Source organism: Osmia lignaria, chromosome 8, assembly GCF_051020975.1.
Source record: "Osmia lignaria lignaria isolate PbOS001 chromosome 8, iyOsmLign1, whole genome shotgun sequence".
NCBI classification, from domain to species: Eukaryota; Metazoa; Arthropoda; class Insecta; order Hymenoptera; family Megachilidae; genus Osmia; species Osmia lignaria.
Window position 1 is genome coordinate 10,592,069 of NC_135039.1, and position 19,233 is coordinate 10,611,301.

A 19,233-nucleotide genomic window follows, 5' to 3' on the forward strand; every position below is an offset into this window, starting at 1 on the left:
AATGCCGGATATGGTGAAAGAAATTGGTAAGACAGGTACGATTGTTATACATACTATTCTTTACACGTAGATTTAACCTTACCCCGGGGTTCCTGAGGACCCCAAGTCCACTACCATGATGCATGTGTTTCTTAACCATGTTATTCACATTTAAATGTTGAATTGATACAATGGTTTTAAATAATAAATTATTAACAATTAATCAATTACTACAAAATGTTAGGTAAGTAATGAAGTATTAGATAAAAAATTACTTGCTCGTAGGTAAAATAGTTATTCATTATTTTCACTGTTAACTTTTCATTGATGAATGTGATGTTAAATAGTAGGAAGGCATTTGAACTAACATGGACTTATATATTTAATTATTTACAGACGATTTCATTGTTCAAAAGTTAAAAAAGCATACGAAGGAAGTGGTAAATCAACTATGCATATTATTAATGTTGCTGGCCCCAAATTGTTCATAACTAAATGCTCATCGGTACAAAATGATTCTGTCATAATTTTGTGTCACAAGCTTCTCAAGCTTTACATTTGTTGTTATCTTTTTTTTTACAGATAGGATTCCAATTAAGCGATAATTCAATGGTAGTGGGTCCACTTGCAATTTTTGCAAGAACTATTTTATGTTGGAACATTGCTTGTGCGAAAAACATAAGCGAAGCAAATTTATCTTTATTTACTGCCCTTGAACCAAAACTGGATGTGTTAATCCTAGGTTTAGAAACCAAGTACGACCAGAAGACACTGAATGCAATAAAGAAAATAACTAGTGAAAAGAATATCAACACTGAAATATTGCCTGTAGATCAAGCGTGTGGTATATACAATTTCCTTTGCGAGGAAGGTAGATATGTTGCAGCAGGTTTAATACCGCCTTTACCAGAGGAGACACATTTCTATAAAAAATTAACAACTAACTTAAAAAGTCTACAAAAGGATAAGCTGATAGAATGAATAATTTAAATGTAAATATTTGTATATTATATTTGAAATGAACATTAGTACTAAATATAATATTAATGGATTATTTATATGATAGTAAAATACATGTAAAATAAAATTTGACTTTGTTGTTTAATGACATTAATTGTTTTTATTTAAAGTACTTGATAGCTGTGACTACAGATACAGAAAGACATGTAATAAAACCGTATAAGAGATTGAATTAATTTAATATCATATTTTTAACAATTAAAACTGAAGTAAAATTAATCAGGAAATTATAGATATATATATTTATTTACAGTGTAATATTTGTTACATTCAAAATCAGTTTTAAACGAAGTTTAATGAGGGCACCACTGTTTCTGTATCACCACTATAGCACACTGTAGTCTTGTAACAGTAACTATAGAGTAGTTGTTTTGTTTTCGATTCTTACTGCAGTATTTATTTCAGTATTTAATTTCAATTAGACATTGTAATCCCTTCTAAATATAGTAAATAAATAATAGTAATTTAACAAACTGTGAGTTATAGTGTATTTATGCATTGAATGGTGTGAAAATCAATTGACAGATTTCGAGACTGCAACAAATTAACCAAGCTGTTAAAAAGTAATCAATGTTAAACATTAATCACGTTTTAGTTCAAACATTTCAGCAACATTTTATTTAAAAACTCATAATTTTATGTACGGGCTTGACTTGAACATGAATAAGTAATTAAATGGTCTTGCTACGCAAGGTGCTGATCAATTTGACACTTCTGGCTGTGTTGCTTGTATTGTTTTATTGTTACCAAACGTCAAATGGTATACACTGGGTGTTACACACTTACGAGCAAGAGAACATTTCGACCACAGAGTCGAACAATGGAGAGAATACCAGTTCCGCAACATTTGTTGCAAGCGAAAAGATGTACTATAATGTGTGGTGCATCTTCACAAAAGTTGCTAGTAACTCACCGATGAAACGAAAATTTGAAATCTTTGCAGATTCTCTACTCAGATTATCTTCTGTTGATATTGCAATTCATGTTATAACCGATGATGATAGTAAACAAGTTGCGGAACAAGTTTTGAAGGGTATTCTATTGTCTACAGGAAAGTTTATGAAGGTAGATCTTTTAACAAAAGTGAACATGCGATTCTTTCAAATTTTCTTTAATAACTGTCCGGCTTTCTTTGTTTCAGGTGCAGTATTATGATGTCCATGAACTGGCATTGCAACTGGAAGACATCATATCCGTTATGTCTCCACACTTCAGTAGCAAACCAGGAACTTATTACTCCGATGCTTTGTTTTTCCTATCGTTGGGTCTGCATCGAATAGCACCAGCTGAACAAAACGTTGCTGCAATGTTCGATGCAGACACAAAGTTCCGCAAGGATATTAAGGAGCTTTTCGAAGAGTTTAATAGTTTTGGAGAGGAAGCACTGTTCGGTCTGGCACCAGAGCTTACTCCTGTTTATAGACACGTTTTATATTTATACCGTAACAAGCATCCTGATACATTATTCGGAGAACCTGCTAGTTCTGGTGGTTATCCTGGTTACAACAGCGGAGTGGTGCTTTTCAATCTTAATAAATTACGAAATTCTTCCATTTATAATAAAATTGTTAAAAGAGAAAGTGTTAATTCGATAACTGAAAAATATCACTTCAAGGTAATATATGTTACTTGATCAGTTTTCTTTTTTCTGATAAATTGTTATTATGGAATTTGTTTACAGGGTCATTTAGGAGACCAAGACTTTTATACACTTTTGGGAATGGAAAGACCCGAATTGATTCACACCATTGACTGCGGATGGAACAGGCAATTGTGTACATGGTGGAGGGATCGTGGTTACGCTGATGTATTTGGATCTCATTCTAAATGTGATTCTGAAACGAAATTGTGGCACGGTAATTGCAACACTCCTATACCCGACGACTGATCCAGATCTCTTTGTTAAAAAAACGAGGGCACAAACTGTAATAATTATTAGTGCAATTGCAAAAGTTTTATAACCCGTACCTGTTGCTATTTGAATGTCAGCGTTCAGTTTGAAAGATCTGTGATCCTTTGGTGGCAATATGTATCATCTTTCATTATTGTGGCAATATTTTTAGCTATTACGTGAATTGTATCATTCAGCGGTGCCTATGAATGATATTTTTTAAGATATTAATTCTCTATTTTATATATTTCAAATATATATATGTTGTAATTAAAGAAAACTTGAAATATGATTTTTCAAAATTAATTTTAAATAAATTACTAGATATATCTTGTAAAATATATAGGTGCTATTTTTATATTGTTAGACAACAATAATTTTATCTCAATAATGCTATCATATGAAAGTATTTTTTCAATGATTAAACTATTTACATAAGCGTACAATGTTATCTTCATTTTTCTATTCCCTTAGTTCCCCTTGAAGTTCCAATAAAATTATATTTGCTGTAATCATTTGAAATTACTTCGGGTGTTGTCTGATATGGGTCCCATGCATATTAGAGTGCCATATAACAATAATAGATTTAGGTTAGGGTTAGATTTATGGGACCCATATCAGACAATCCCCGGGTCCCATAAACCTAAACTTAATCCTAACCTAAACCTATTATTATTATTAATTATTATTGTATAATTGGCCGCTCACTGATAATTGGTATTTGTATAATTGAAATTATTTTTGCGTGTATGATTGCGTACGTCATTTATTGTTATATGGTACTCTAATATGCATGGGACCCATACCAGCCAACACCCATTACTTTTTAGGTTATTTTAAAAGAGAAATCAGCCGTTTCATTTTTTTTTTACTTTTAATGGAACTATAAATAATAACATGTATAAATAAATGTGTCGCCGTAATATATTTTTACGCAAAAAGAAAATAATATTAAATACAGTATTAACACATTTTATGCTATTTACAGTAAATAATACGTTCTTCCACTGCGATTACTGTTTGCCATTAAATTTCCATTTGATGTTCACAATCTGTAAAATAATTGTACCTTTCTAACTGGTTAATTGATCACAGTAATTTTGAAATCCTTTTTGTTTAAATAACATCGTTATTAATGCAAAATTAACACAACATATTTTCTATTTGGTCGTTGAAACTTTGTTACAATAACCGCACAAAGCATTCTAATGAAATAAAATTTATTTTCTTAACAGTTGTATAATTGTAAACGCAGAAGATGAAAGTTAATTGTTAAATAAACATTCGTTGTTTGTATGGAAACACAAGTTAGAGAACAAGCTTTGTTAACACACGTTTCTCAATTTTCAAACTATGACTGACCAGATTTTTCTCAACAAATAAACAAGAAAATAATAATAATAAGAACGACTATCGTTCATAGTTATACACACACACCCTAGCTGCATTTGAATTCGTTGTACAGTACGTAAAATAAAAGATGTCACCTTTGGTCCCAGTGATAGAAACTTAATGTTAATTGTAAAGAATAGGACGTGTTAGTCAACGTTTACTCAGCCTTTCGACCCTAACCTCTTGTTCATCGAAGTTAGAACCGAATGGCTGAAGAACTAAAAGAAGAAAAGAGAAAAAAAAACTTAACAAAAATTACGTAGACTGTGTCGTGTAAATGAGCAACATCGTTTCAAACGAACTTGAGTTCGTTGACTATTTGGACATGGTAATACAAGACTCTCCCTATCGCTTTACACGCCTAAACCATATTTACATTATATTTTTTTAATCGACCATTTAACGACAACTATTCCCCCTTTCAGTTGTCCAACTTTTTACACACGATATTTACACGTGAGCAACTAACGTGGTTGGTTGTTCCTACAAACTATTGGCCATTAAACCACTGAAACATTTGTAAGAAGTCTGACAATCAATACAGGAAAGAGAGTCGAAGAAAAGTGACATAAGTAATTGTTGACTAAACTTCTGACGATGATTGAAAAATATATAAATAAATCTCTTCTTTTAAGACTCTTTCCTATTATTGTCAAACATCTCCTATCGCTAAAACTGTACAATTTAGAGCACCAAAGCATTCATGGAATGATATTCTTCGTTGGCTGTTCTTCAAGAAACTTGAAACCCTTGAAATTATTGTGAATTCACAGTTAAGCGTGTAACGAGCTTAACACCTTTCCGCAGCCTGCAATAATAAATTCTTTGTATATCTAACACTGAATTTACAAAAAGTATTTTTTGTAGGATGATTTGTTATTTTTTTACAAGTAATTAATTCAGTGCCTTTTCTTTTTTTAATTAATGGCTTATTTTTACTACAATTATTGAATTTATTATTATATATATATTCTCGCGCCATTTTTCAAATTCACAAAAGCGCGGGAAAAGTATTCGAATTTAAAATAGTAACTAAGAAAGTGTAATATTAAAGGTACCGAATTAAAATAAAATTAAAATGCTTACGTTCTTCAAATTCTCTCGACCACCAAAATTCCTAATAGATTCCAACAACATGTCCCTCGAGTCCATTTGAACAGGCATAGATTTTGGTCTGGTACTTTTCAACGTAACACCTGTGATGACAGGCATCGTAGGAGGTTTTGGAGGTTGGGAATCACCGTTCAATTCCTTGGACCTTTCTTTCAATAAATTATTCTGATTTTCCTGACTCCCTTCAATTTTTACATTCGATATCTTGAATCCTTTTACAACAGGCATGGGCGGATTGCATTTACCATTGATGGCGTTTCTGAAAGCGAGGTTAGTTTGATTTTGAGGTTGCATGCCTACTATTGTGGTGAACCTCTTAACTTTAGAATGGTCTTGGAAGCCGTTCGTTGAACACTGATCAGAATTAGCGTGTCCGTTCTGTTTACTGGAATCTCTTTCCAATTGAAGATCCGAGCGTCGGTTTACATTGATACGTTTTGGTTTTGGTCGCAGATAGACCTCCTGATCAAACGCTTTGGACAATTCTTTGAAGTTCATAGGCGTGGTGTCTATAACACTGTCATCTTGTTTATTTTCCAGGAAGCTTTTCTTCAGCTCTACACCTGTCACCACAGGTTTATCGCTTACAGTTTTTGACTCTGAATTGACTTTATTCAATACTGGCTTCTTGAAGCCAGACGCTGTGGTATGAGTGATCAGTTTCTTAGTCAATTCATTAGGTTCTCTTCTATCTGCAATTTCAAACTTACTCCTCTGTGATTTAACAGTATCTTCCATGTTAGAACCATTCGTCTCTTCCTTACTGCCATTTATATCTACAACAGTTCTGTTGCTCTTACTTGCTCCAAATTTGTAATCTGTGTCCTTTTTAATCTGAACGTTAATATTGGGTCGATCTGACCAGCTGCCTAAGGATATCGCAGGGGGTCCTGAATAGGTGTACCGTTTTGCACTTGTTTCTGATGGCAACTTCTTGAATTCTGGTTTCTTGTTGCTCGGTGCTGCTTGAGAATCACGAGTTGAAACTACGTTTAATTCCATCGAATGTTCGTTAGATGTAGTAGTTTCCGGTCTGAAACAAGAGAAACTTTGTTAATACATAGACAAATAAGGAAAGTAGTGATAAAACTTCTTTTAACATTAGAACTGCCAAAGGGGTTAGGGTTAGGTTTAGGGTTAGGTAAGTGTGCATCAAACGTCTGTAAGAGAAGCCTAAGTTTCATATAACTATACCTCGTTTTCTCCTGTAATACTGTATTATTCAATTCTTTGGACACATTTTCCTCCGCCTGTTGAGCACTTTTCAACTGCGGCAAAATGCTCTTCAGCACCTGAAAATGCATTTAAAAATATTAATGAACAGTCAGTTCTTTAGAAGATTCCTCAATGAAACTACCTGTACAGATTGCAGTTGACTTTCTTTGGTAGGTTCTTCTTGCCGCTTCAGAATGTTATCCCTCCACCTTGAGAATTTCTCGTTGCTCCTGACTGCAGTTGAATTCAAGCTGTTAATGCTGGTCGCTTTCTTCATACCAGCATCCATCTCCAACTCAGCGCTATTTTTATCATCATCTTCACAAGTGCCTCCTTGGAACTTGGCCTTGTCGCATACAGATAAGTAACTCTTTGATCGTTGGATATTGCTTTTCTCATTGTTGGTCTGCCACCTTTGCAACGTCTCTGTTCTGTTTATCTTTGGTTCCTGTTTCTTCTCCTGCAATGTTCCTGAACTGAAATCCGTCAGATCTCTGTCCTGGTTCCTGGACAGGGTTGCAAACGACCTGACGAATCTCTCGTCCGTGTTCTTCTTACGAGATTGTTGCTCTACTTCTTCGAATATGTTCAGATTCTTCTGTCTGGTGTACGTTGTGATAGTGAAATTCGACAGGGTATTGTCTACAGGGGCTACCTTAGGAGCTGAAGAGTTACTCGATGCTCTCCTTGAGTCCACATCCTTTGCAGTCTGAGGTAAGCTACTAATTTTGTTCTCCAATTCGTTGATCACTTCTTTCTTCATGCTTGATTCAACTCGTTTGAATACTTTTTCATGAGTTGCTTCTTTCTTTAGAGTCTCTTTGCTTTCTTGCTTCTTTGGATGATGTTCTTTCAAAGAATCCTTTGGATCATTGGTACCTGAAAATTCAGGTTCCTTGATCTTAGAATCCTTTGTAATCTCAGAGGATGGAGTGATCTCATCAAAATTGTCGAACACTGGAGAAGAGCTGTCCCGGAAGGCACTTGGTGGAGCTGGAAGCTGGTATTCCCATTCAGCTATGGACAGGTCTTCATCCGCAGCTGATACGTAGTCTGATGTATCTTGCTGGGAATTTGCAGTCAGATTCATAGCGTTAGTGGAGTTTGAGCTATCCGCAGAATCAATGTCCTTGTTCTTTTGATCCGTGTCTTTGGGGATGTTTATTTTTGACTTTGTTTCAGTTGAAGCCTTTTCGTTGGAAACTGGTAAAGAGTTGGAGAGGGTGTCGGACACCTTCTGCAGTAAAACATCCGTTTCTGAGAATTCTTTATCTGTAATACAACATTATGGGAAGTTTATGTAAACTGTATTTTTGTATAAAATAAATTATTAATTGTAAACAAAAGATATTAATAAGAAATTGAAAACTATTTACAATAGATTTAGGATAACCTTTGATGTTAGAATTTAAATCTCTAGTTCAATTATATACAAAGTGATTTTAGATTTAGTCGGCTGAAAAACTAATACAATAAAAATCTTAAATGCCCATCACCACACGTATTAGTGATATGCAACATGCACCTGATGCATTCATTTCAGGATGAGACTTTCCTCCACCCACACCCTGGGAACAATTGTTCTGCTTCTCCTCCAGCTGCTGCACATTTCCCTGAAACTTTTCTGACCGGTCAGACAATAAGCCAACATTAGACGCCACATTCAAGTTCAAAGCAAATGTGATATCTTCCAACTGGGACGTCAAATGTCTCCTTTGCCTTTCCAGAGAGTTTGTCTCAAAATCATTCGACTTTGATGCTGTTCTAGGGATTCTGGTTCGCTTTGGGTCTTTTATACCTTCCTTCTCTTTGTTCTGAGTCTTCGTATTGTCAACATTCAGCGCATTCAGTACTTCACACTTTGGTATCGTTGAAATCACAGCGCACAGTTTCTTCTCTTGATTAGAACTGCCTTTCGCTGTTGAAGGATTTTCTATATTCTTTTCTTTGCTGCTGCATACCTCCTCTTCTTTATTATCTGTCTGTACAGCAGTCAATGATTCAACTTCATTTTCTTTCAGAATTACAGAGTTGTAATCAAAGGTTGCTTCACTCTGATCAACTCCAGGCGTCAGAAATACTTCACTCTCGCTGGTGGAACAATTGGAAGCTGTTTCTAGCTTTTCTTCAAAGTTTGTAGAACTCTGAACGACCTCTGAACTCGCGTCAGTCGAAGAAACATCGATGCTGGGGTTTGTGCCAGCGTTCAACAGGCGCTCTACATTGTCGGAGCCACTACTGAGGGTGTTACTCGGTGGAAAAGACGGTGCTAGCTTGCGTTTTGGCACCACGGGTCGCGGGGCTGCTTTTCTAGGCTTTGGAAGTGGAACAGGTTCTCCAACTGTACTCGATGGGAAAGAAAAAAAGAAGATACCATCACCGAAGGGTATAGACAGCTAAGCGGATGAAAACATAGGGATAAGAATTTCTAGAAGCATGCAACAATTGTTACTATAACTGTACAAGGGCAAGTGTATGTTTCTTGATGAAATGTACTGTACAAGAATTTCTATACTTATGGTGGTCAAATATTGCATGGAAATATGTACATGGAAATCTTGAAAAGACAAAGCAATAAAACATAACCTATAACGTTTCTGAGGTAGAGAATGGAATGGATATTTCAATCTAAAGTTTAAACAAATTCCCCGACTCTACTTTCCAATATGGAGTTTAACTGAATTAAAAATCTGTTCCAACTTTCAGTGGACTCTTTTCGACTAACCAAACCAGGTGGTGGAGGTTCCAGTATGCTCAACTTTTTCTCTGATTCCAATTTACACTCGCTGTGCTGGATAATGGGTAAAGATGGTAATTTATCAACGTTGCTAGGCACTGGTGGCTCTATGCTCGTTACTGGAATATCTAAAGGCTTCCTGGATATTGCAAATATCTGCAAGCTACTCAAGGGCGGTGGGGAAGGGTTAGATCTACGGATAGCTGTTGCCCTGCCAAAAGTTTCTTCGTTAAGACTCGAGGAAATTAAACCGTCGTAACACCTAGTCGTGCTTACGTTCCCTAGCTTTGCTTGTCCATCATTGATCAACTCTGAGCTATCATCAGAAAAGCTATTTCTAACAGAGAAGCTTTGGGAGCTCGACAACCTTGGCTTTTCAAAATTACTCACTATCTTGGTCTCCCTTAATTTGTACCCCACTTGAAAGCTTGAACTATACTTCAGTGTTTTAGCCTGACACCTCTGGTCACAAATATAATTATCCAGCTGCAATTTAATAGGACTAAACCTGTTCTCCGGTGCACCACATTCTGGCACATTTTCAATATCTGTCTCTATATCATCCAAATGGGCAACAGTCTGCATTTTAACCAACCTACTCTGTGATTTAAACGACTTCTGACGAGTGAACTGCTTACTTCCCTGAAAACTAGCTGTTTTTGACCACTCCGTAACCTTAGGGACAACAATGTTTGAACAAGCAAAGCTCTGAGACTTCTGCAGCTTAGAATTTGTTTTAGTAGAATTCTTATCACCGTCTAAGGACCTAGCTTTGAACATGACTGATGCACTTTTGACAAAAGTATCCGTAAGATCATCTGAGAGATCACTCAACCTACGCTCTGCTTTGCACTCCTCAATTCTTGAATGCAGTTTAATTTTCTCAGTGTCGAACAGACTTCTATGCTTCTTAGCAACGTCCATTCCATTCTCTGCGTTCTCAAAACTGTTCTTGGACACGAAACTATAAGAGGGTAGGTCGTTCTCTATGCTACCGCAACTACGAACTAGCTTACCTCTCTTTCGCGATACTCTAGCGTCTACAGGAGCGTCTTCTATAGGTGTGGGATTTCCAGCCACCGTGTTCGACGACTTAACGTTCACGAATCCTGATCTATGACGCGTTTCGATGTCTGACTTGCTGCTCTTCAGCTCTGCGTCCGCGTTTGGACAGTCTGATTTGGTGAAATCAACCGTGGACGAGAGTTTCGTGGGTATGGTGGTCACTCCGATGTCGGAGCTGGCCTTTGGACGTTCCTCGATGTCCGAGTTTGCTTTGGAGGATGCACTGATGTCGGAAGGAGGTTTGGAGGGATCCATGTCGGATGTTAACGACTCTTCGGAGTCGACGATGCGCTCTAATCCTTGGGAGGAGATTGCGGATGACAAGGGCCTGGTTACCGGCGGAGGAGGTGCCGCCCTCTTCTTTCTTAATCCTGAAAAGGAAACCTCCATCAGAATATACAATATTCTCCAATGCACAATTTCCTAAAATTATATGAAGATGGTGTGAAAGAGTGGAAAAAGAGAGTAAATCATGAGAGGAGGGCTTATATAGAAGGGGTTTTCCTCAAGGCTGAAGCAAATATTTGGATTTAGCTTGATTCACCTACGAAATTTAAAATAATTCTACCTGTGGAACTTATAGAGGTGCTGCTAATTCCATGGCTAAGCGTGCCAGGCACAGTGGCCAAGTTTCCCAGACTTTTGCTAGACTGAGACGTCTGCGCCAGCTTTCTCGGCGTCTCCGTTGGAACTTTATTTCTCCTGGGTAAAGTTTCTGGAAGTCTTCCAGTAGATTCTGGGTTATCGCTTAGAACAGAGGCTTCATGGTATCCAGAACTGTCGCTGCTGTTGCGACTGTGACTGATGACCACTTTGTCCTTGCTGGAATCTCCAGAGCTCTCTTCTGTGCCCTAAAATGATGAAAATACGCCATTCGGATCATCCTCCTCTCGGACCAGCAAGTTCTACTGTCATTGCTGACCTCAGCTTGAGCCGGAACAGGTGGCCTTGGCGCGGGTCTCCGTTTCCTCTGAGGCCTGGCAGGTGGTTGAAGAGGACTCGAGCTTCTCCCGGTCTCGTCGCTTCTAGCAGGGGACGCGCTACGCCCGCCCAGGCTGTCGGTGCTCAGAGAGCTCTCCTTCGACTTCTTGTAAAAGCTAAATACACCCTGTTTCGCCTGCTGCCTGCGACGCTCTTCTTGCCTCTGCAGAGCCATTATGTCCTGGGTACTCAGAGCGGAGCCCAATGTTCTTCCTTGCTTTGCATACAGGGTAACTTCCTGTAGGTGGTAATCCTGCAGGGTCAGCGACAAGTCCAGGGTCTCCTCCAAGTTTGCTGAAAGTCAATTTGAATTTTTAATTTTCAATATAAATCCACAATGCCATCGGTTGTACTATTGTAACGCTGGGGTTCGATGATTAGAAGGTGTCTGACGTGTACCCTCACTAAAACTTACGAGTCGTAAAGGCCCTAAGAGAGATTCTTCTAGGTCCAAGGAACGCGTATGAGAGCAACGCGAGAGTTGACGCTTCCGCGAGGACGAGCAGGATGAAAGTAACGCGAGGCATGCACGCTTAACGACCAAGAGTAACAAGTGGAGGAGCCAGGCCGGCCGGCAACCTTGCGATAGCGATCTTAACACAACTGGCCGGTGTAACTAGCTCTAACTGAAATATCCTCGTAACTGCGGCAGATATATAATCGAGGGAGAGGCTGCCGGTATCGGGGATACGCTTCGGCGTCGAGAAGATAGCCGAGGCATTTACTGGTAAATCTGGTTGCGCTCGTCCAGCGTGGCTCAGTGTTCTGCTTATAACTTGGGATCGATGATCTATAGGGTGAGTCAATTGCAATCGCCGTCATAAAATCCTGGATCGAATCGCACTCGTATTCCGATGACTTATGTCCACTCGGTGAACAGGAATGTTGAATTTCAAGAAAATTGGATCGAGGAGGTTCCTATGTGTGCGCGGAGATATGTATTTTTATATTCATGATCTGGATGGCTTCTGAAGCCATATACACACACCCTTCCACGAAGCTGGTACAAGCACACGGTTACTGACTTCTCTGGCCTCAAATCTCTGATAAATATTTCTGAAAATTGATACCTACAGTCGTCGCACAAATAACTTTAATTACACTGCACGGTTTAGCACAAGGAGCTAGATTTTTCATTTTTTTTTACAATATTTTGGAATTAATTAATATTTTTTAAAGAGAACAGCAGGTTCTGTGTGCTCGTTTCATTTTCAACTGCGCTTTATTAAAACGCTATCGAATTTAAAGACTTAGCTGCTATCTGAAAAAGATAAAGCTGGCATTTTGTGTTAACAGAAACACACGTTTTCAACGATGTCAAAATCTGTTTACCAAAAGGCTGAGACTGGTTTTGAGATAAATTGATTGAGTGGGAAAAGCATCTTGAATGATATTGTTTCCTCTTCTAGTTATACTAATATACTAATCTTTTTTTTTAAGTGTGGTGACAAGAATTTCATTTTAATTTGCTTCTTATAAAAAAGAAATACAGCATTAAAAATATGAATAAATTAAGGAAACCAGTTGAGGGGACAAAACTGGTCACTGTTACCGGTTTAAATATCAAACGTGAACGAATCAGTCTATTTCCTTCCCAGATTACCAATATTCGTCCAATCAAATCAAACAACCTAATCCAACAACTCTCTCTTGGATAATAAATCCATAACCCTTTCCTTATTTTTACCTAAGCCTCTTAACAAAATTTTCCACCTGTTGATATTTACAGATTGAAATAATAATTAGTAAGTGCAAACAACTGTTGTATATTTTCAAAGTGATTTACATACCTGGATGACGTAGCTCATATTTATTCTTGTCCAAATTCTTCTCACGACACACCTCATCCAAAATTTCACCCAAATTCATTTTAGGACTGACTCTGGATACGTACAACTGGTTTCTTGGTAGATGTACCTGCAGCAGTTGCACAATAACCATAATCATTGATTATCTGATGATCAATCAGAGATAAAAGAGGTGTTTGTGGAAATGGAAAGATTACAAGTTGAAGAGTGTCTTTACCTGCAACCTAAATGTTGTTTCGAAAGGCTGATTAGCCTGCTTTGCTTTCCTTGGTACAAAAGTTCCTTGTTTTGGTAGTAGCTTCACCTGTAATCCAAACACACAGTTATCAAATTATTATAATACAGAATATAGGCTGCAGCTTATCTGGATCATTCCATCAACTATTTTTTATCATTACTGATTATAGACTATTAAGATGATCTTGCTTGGCCAACTGTTTCCCTTCCAAGAAGCATACACTTTGTATCCATAAAAAAAAATGGTGAATGTGATTCCTCGAAGAAAAGGATTAGCGTTATTTTGATTAGAAGTCGGCGAAACGGTTTGAAGAAATTAGAAGAAGCCTAATGAAGGCTTAAGATCACGCGATTCAAAGAACTCCAAGCTGCTTCCTCAAGTCTAAACTATTCATTTAACTGGGCAGAAAAACAGGATTCCAATGCTCCAACTTCTTTTCAGGATTCTTTTATAAAATTAACTATTTGCATTGCTCCTGTTATATCCTTAATGATCCTTATTAATGAAGGAATCCAAATGGGAGGTTCACTCTAAAAGTTTTGAGAACCATTCAGTTTATCAAGCTTGGTTTACTTACAACTGATGGATTCTCAAAACTTTCAGCGTTTCCCCTCTAGTTTTATACCTGCAAGAAAGCACACATTCTCTTAGAATCTACACAAGCAGTTGACTGAAACAGCTGTACAGTTAATGGAATGACAAAAATGATTGGATAACAGTACCTGAAGTGCATCCAAAGCGCCTATTGGCGTGTTGGGTTGATGAGGTAGAACCATGCCTCGCTCTCCTATCGCTTGCAGGGTGTAGCTGGAAGCGGCCAATTTGTGGGCCGTGGCGATCTGCACGAGGAGGTCCATCATCGGCGTACTGTGAACACAGAGAGATCCAAGAAACCCTTACCCGGTGCTCATGGCGGAAATAATAAGTCATGCCACGTTATTCCTGCACCGTTCCACGGCATTGCGTCGACGCGTCCCAGAGATGTTCGACCGTGCCACGGTTTGCAGCTGTTGCATCTCGTCAGGAACATGACGATGCAGGAATACATAAAACTTTTTCGTCTATTTTGCCTGGACAGGTAAGGACGATTGATAGGAAGGTGACTGGAGAGAAGAGTTAACACAGTGTGACTAAAGGACGTAGGAGATGATGCCGCTCAGTGAGATGAACCGTACTGAGAAGAGGGTGTTCTACCCTCTTATAGGAGATCTGGGCCCAATGTGGTAAGTTGCAGAGAGGGCCCAATGTGTTAAGTTTAAGGGAAGGTCTAATGTATTAAGTTTGAGGGAGGGCCTATTGCGTTAAGCTTGAAGGAGGGCCCAATATGTTAAATTTGAGAAAAGGCTCAATATATTAAATTTAAGAAAAGGCCCAATGTGTTAAGTTTGAAAGAGGACCCAATGTATTAAGTTTGAAGGAGGGCCCAATGTATTAAGTTTGAAGGAAGGCCCAATGTATTAAGTTTGAAGGAGGGCCCAATATATTAAGTTTGAGGGGAGGCCCAATGTTTTAAGTTTGAGGAAGGGCCCAACATGTTAAATTTGAGAAAAGGCCCAACGCGTTAAGTTTGAGGAAAGGCCCAATGTGTTAAATTTGAAGAAGGGCCCAATGTGTTAAGTTTGAAGAAAAGCCCAATGTGTTAAATTTGAGAAAAGGCCCAATGTGCTAAATTTGAAAGAGGACCCAATGCATTAAGTTTAAGGGAGGGCCCAATAGAAGCTTAAATAACAAAAGATGTATAGAAAGAAATCTTAATCTAGGAACAAAGGAAACGCTCTTGTTTTATAATTGCAAGTACTACCTTCTCTGTACCGTGACCCTTTGCGTCTGAACATGATGGTCCCGAGGTAACTGGACTAGAAGCTCCATACTACCGGCCAGCATGTCTGCTGGAGTGTCCTCGGTCACGGTTAGGATCATTCTGGATGGTCTCTCCTCTCTGGTTCTGTAAAATGCACGACGTACCATTATAACCATATTCCACATACTACAACTATTAAAACTGAACATTTAAAAAATTCAACAATTCAAAAATTAAAAAATTCATGTGTCCATTCATCATTTCAACCCTATGGCTATAAGCTAAATTCCTAAATCTTTTATGGTTCCTCGTTGCAAATTTCGAAGAATATACAGTTCAAGAATTTAATAATAATTTCTCGATGCTTCAAATAGGAACAGAGCGCGCATTGAGACAAACGTGACATAAATACTCTTCAGACTTCCGCAAACATGATCACACTTTCATGTTCTCATGTCACGTAGCCATTCAATGCCAACACCGTTATCATTGTCGTTTCGAAACGAGAACGAATTCATTTTTGATATGAATTACTCAAGTAACGTTCCTCGAGCTCGCTATAATTATCTCTCCGAGTGCCGACACGGTCGGTGAGTGGGTCAGCATAGACCCATCCAGTGTTGCAACAATTGACACTGAACGAAAAGGAACTCTTTGAGGTCCGTGCGAGAATGCAAACCGTTTGTGGGTCCAAATGGACCCAGTTACCATCGGAACGGTCCGTCATCCGAGCGTTCACGCCAACACAGACGCGTATTCCGTAACGTGTAAGACGATACAGTGGAACGATGAGACACATTCGGAAGACGAAACGCGCGATAAAAACAAGAAGATCGTTTCCTATAACGCAATCCACCTTGTCGGTATCTTGTGTCGAAAGGTGGATAGATCGATTACCATTTATCTGGGACCGACGACAAAGTGGGACAAATATTTCACATGATACTGTTACATCTTTCATCGTTCCCTATTACAGGCTGTCCCACAGTATGTATTACGAGCCAGGGAAAGTGGAGGAGCCAACTACTGTCCTGGAGCGAGGGCTCTGTGTTGAGTTTGCCCTACGTGAGGGGTGGGCAGACTTTGCTTGGCGGGCAGACTGTCCGGGCGGACGGGCATTCGAGCACTCACGAGTATGCAGTGGAGCAGCGTCGCGTTGCCTTATTCTCCTGTAGCTCGTTCGACGCACGCGTGCACCGAAGAGCGCCCGTGCCCCTATTGGTCGTTAATACCCGTGCCTGCCCTACGCCCCCCAGGGGGAAGATTGTCAGATTTCCTTCAGGAATTGGAAGGAAAGGTCATCCCCCCCCCCCCCCCCCCCTCCCCCCTCCATATGATAACGCTGGCTAGGAGGACCTAAGTTGGCCCTCCCTAAACTCTTAAGTTCACTTGGGGATATCATAGAGAAATTGAACTTGTTTGGAAGAGCATCGTCGTAACCATAACCATGGATGCTTTCATCGCGAACAAATGGGGAAAGCAAATTGAGATCCACGCACCCATTACGGTATCAATCACTCTTGGTTTATCTGATGATTATTGAAGGAAAGGCGCAGTTATATAACGCGGACCTCAAAGAGAGTCCCTTTTACGTAACCACTTACAAATGGCAAATGCAACCGACACTCGGTGTTGTTAATTGCAAACACCGCATACACGTAACCAGTCTGACATGTGTATGTATGTAAAGCAATAAAACTTGCTCCCCCGTTGAAACGTGTTGATTCATTGCTGTTTACTTGGGGGAGATGTTGAAAACATACCACTTTCGTCTCGTTTTCTCTACACAGCAAGTGCTTGATAATTCGCAGGGTTTGGGGATTCACAGGGGGGCACAAGAAACAGGGAATTATCGAGCGTATGAGTGAATAGGAAGCATTCCTAATAGGGAATCATCGAGCGCCATAAATGTATAACAATCTGGAGGTGTCGGTAACTATTTATATGACAAACGGTGCCTCCGATTTCGATGATTTTTAAATATGTTTTGTATCGAGAATATAACGCAATATGAACGGAATTATAAATTACTATGACAATTATATTTGGACACACATATGCAAAGGGTTAATGATTTTGAATCTCAGTTCGTGTCTGTTCGCCTGACACCGACCAGAATATTACTTTAACCTAACCTACTTCATTGATTAGGTTAGGTTAGACTAGACTATATTAAACGATATGTTTTTCAAAAATATCTCTAAAACTAAGGCTGAGTGGCGGTTATACGTATAGGAAGAAGTTGTTCAAAATATTAATTTCTACAACATATTTAAAAATCATCGAAATCAGAGGTGCCGTCCATGATTTATATAATTACCGAGGTGTCCATGATGGAAGACTCTTCTGACAAGGATTGGTCATCCAACAGATCTTAATCACTGATACGCTTAAAGCGATCGATAACAATGTTCCACGTGCGCAAATAGAATCAATCATATTCTGTCGAAGAAGAATATTAATCCACGTGTAAGTACACGTGAGCCGAGACGAGGCGACGCGTCCCTAGAGCAATTCGTGATACAGAGTTGCCCAATCGTTTCCCTATGAGAGGAATGGCACGTTTTCCAGCGGCTGGGTGTGCAAGAATGAAGCACGGTAATGAGTTGGCAATGCGTGGCCCCGCAGAGACACCGGACCTCGGGATTAATTCCGTTTTCTTGCGAAACAGAACCCGAGGAACGAAAGTGTCCGGCGCTCTCCCGAGAAACTCTTGCTAAACCAACTGTTCCCCATTTTCTATAACACTTTTCTTCACTGATTTTTCAGAAAATTTCTTTTTCACGACTCGTCTCCTCTTAATGGATAAATTTATCGCTCGTCGTAAAAATTCGGTTTACTGCGAATAAAACTTCCAATAGAAATGTCACGTGTTTTATCGCAAAGGCTCGTTAAAATTCAACAGTTTTATAACTGTTTCTAAGTTTCCGGTTCATCTTTCTTGTCCAGTGTTCATTTATTAAGCCAGTGTGACACCTGTTTTCTCCGATTTTGCAGTAGTCAAATCGCCTCGGAGCAGTCAAATTTGCTCGTTAGAATGTTAATTAAGTTGGACGTTGGTCGGAGAAAGATCTGACAAGATTAGAATTTCCGATAGGATGTTAAAACGCTGTCTTTGGACGTCGAATAGCTAAATATCATCAATTATTCTTCTTTTTTCACAAGTAGCACGTTTCTAAATTCCCTTGATTTTGAAGGCGGAATTATCTAGGGGGCTAACGGCCCTTTTCTGCCCAACGAAAGTTCAAGATCTCGTCTATTTTAGATTTTTACATTTACTTCTTTTTTATATTTGTGGCCATACTCTCACATATACACACATTTTTTGCTTTATTCATTCATTTTATTCATATTTGCTATCCCGCTTATTTCGTTGCCAACAGCATACCCCGGTAACCCATCTTAGGGCGAAACCGTGTCCACTTAGCTTGACTTCGGTGATCTTACGGGTACCGGTATAGCCTATGTGGCTAAGGCCGTTTCACGTTTCTAATTAGAATACAGCATCCTAATTTCTTTCTAACGCGTTTACGAACCTTAGTTTAGGATTCCTTTGTTGGGACAATGGCGCCGGGTATTGGTATTAGCTATTCAGTTTTCGATCCCTGTGCCCAAAAATGGTAAGGGACTTTTCGACTAGTTATCGGATATTAAGGTATAAGCGATACTTTTATGTCATTAAATGGCGATGGACTTTCTACCTTTCGAAATCGTCCATTTGAAAGCTCAAGAATATTATTTCTTCTCCACCATCTGTTCTCTTATTTGTAATATCCCTCCATCCGCTTATTTTCTACAACGCAAGAAGCCTCTGCGTTGCGAGAAAATTGCTTTACGATTTTCCTGTCGATCGACGACGAAAGAAAAAAAAAAGCCACGCACCGCTTTTTTTTTTCCCCCCGAGAGAAATATAAATCGCGGTTCTTCCGTGAAGATTTCTCGTAGGAAACGCAGAAAAAGGCCGATGGTTCTTGCGCGTTACCGAACCATCGA

At 38.9% G+C, this 19,233-nt stretch overlaps 3 protein-coding genes across 10 annotated transcripts in view; 2 read left to right on the forward strand and 1 right to left on the reverse strand.

Annotated features, from left to right (window-relative positions):
• Positions 1-74: 74 nt before the first annotated feature.
• On the forward strand, positions 75-1,579 carry LOC117608972 (NADH dehydrogenase [ubiquinone] 1 alpha subcomplex assembly factor 3). Its single transcript, XM_034334779.2, has 3 exons — positions 75-223; positions 376-484; positions 562-1,579. Exons 1-3 carry the CDS (start codon positions 171-173, stop codon positions 958-960), a joined length of 561 nt encoding a protein of 186 aa, XP_034190670.1. The 5' UTR covers positions 75-170; the 3' UTR covers positions 961-1,579.
• On the forward strand, positions 1,399-3,262 carry Xxylt (Xyloside xylosyltransferase). Its single transcript, XM_034334777.2, has 3 exons — positions 1,399-2,064; positions 2,141-2,614; positions 2,681-3,262. Exons 1-3 carry the CDS (start codon positions 1,675-1,677, stop codon positions 2,885-2,887), a joined length of 1,071 nt encoding a protein of 356 aa, XP_034190668.1. The 5' UTR covers positions 1,399-1,674; the 3' UTR covers positions 2,888-3,262.
• A 270-nt stretch (positions 3,263-3,532) lies between these two features.
• Positions 3,533-19,233, reverse strand: part of LOC117608969 (uncharacterized) — a 56,975-nt gene continuing 41,274 nt past the window's right edge. For 2 of the 8 annotated variants that reach the window (XM_034334769.2, XM_076689817.1), the window contains 12 exons: positions 15,241-15,384; positions 14,162-14,306; positions 13,419-13,505; positions 13,184-13,310; positions 11,335-11,687; positions 10,981-11,263; positions 10,364-10,783; positions 8,136-8,951; positions 6,753-7,882; positions 6,590-6,687; positions 5,369-6,428; positions 3,533-5,090 (listed from right to left, as the gene is read on the reverse strand). In XM_034334769.2, the coding sequence (XP_034190660.2) occupies positions 5,073-5,090; positions 5,369-6,428; positions 6,590-6,687; positions 6,753-7,882; positions 8,136-8,951; positions 10,364-10,783; positions 10,981-11,263; positions 11,335-11,687; positions 13,184-13,310; positions 13,419-13,505; positions 14,162-14,306; positions 15,241-15,384 (4,681 nt within the window). In that variant the 3' untranslated portion in view covers positions 3,533-5,072. Of the gene's footprint in view, positions 5,091-5,368; positions 6,429-6,589; positions 6,688-6,752; positions 7,883-8,135; positions 8,952-10,363; positions 10,784-10,980; positions 11,264-11,334; positions 11,688-11,808; positions 12,361-12,381; positions 12,811-13,183; positions 13,311-13,418; positions 13,506-14,161; positions 14,307-15,240; positions 15,385-19,233 lie in introns of those variants that run through there. The other 6 variants (XM_034334770.2, XM_034334772.2, XM_034334773.2 and 3 more) reach the window with 5 other exon arrangements.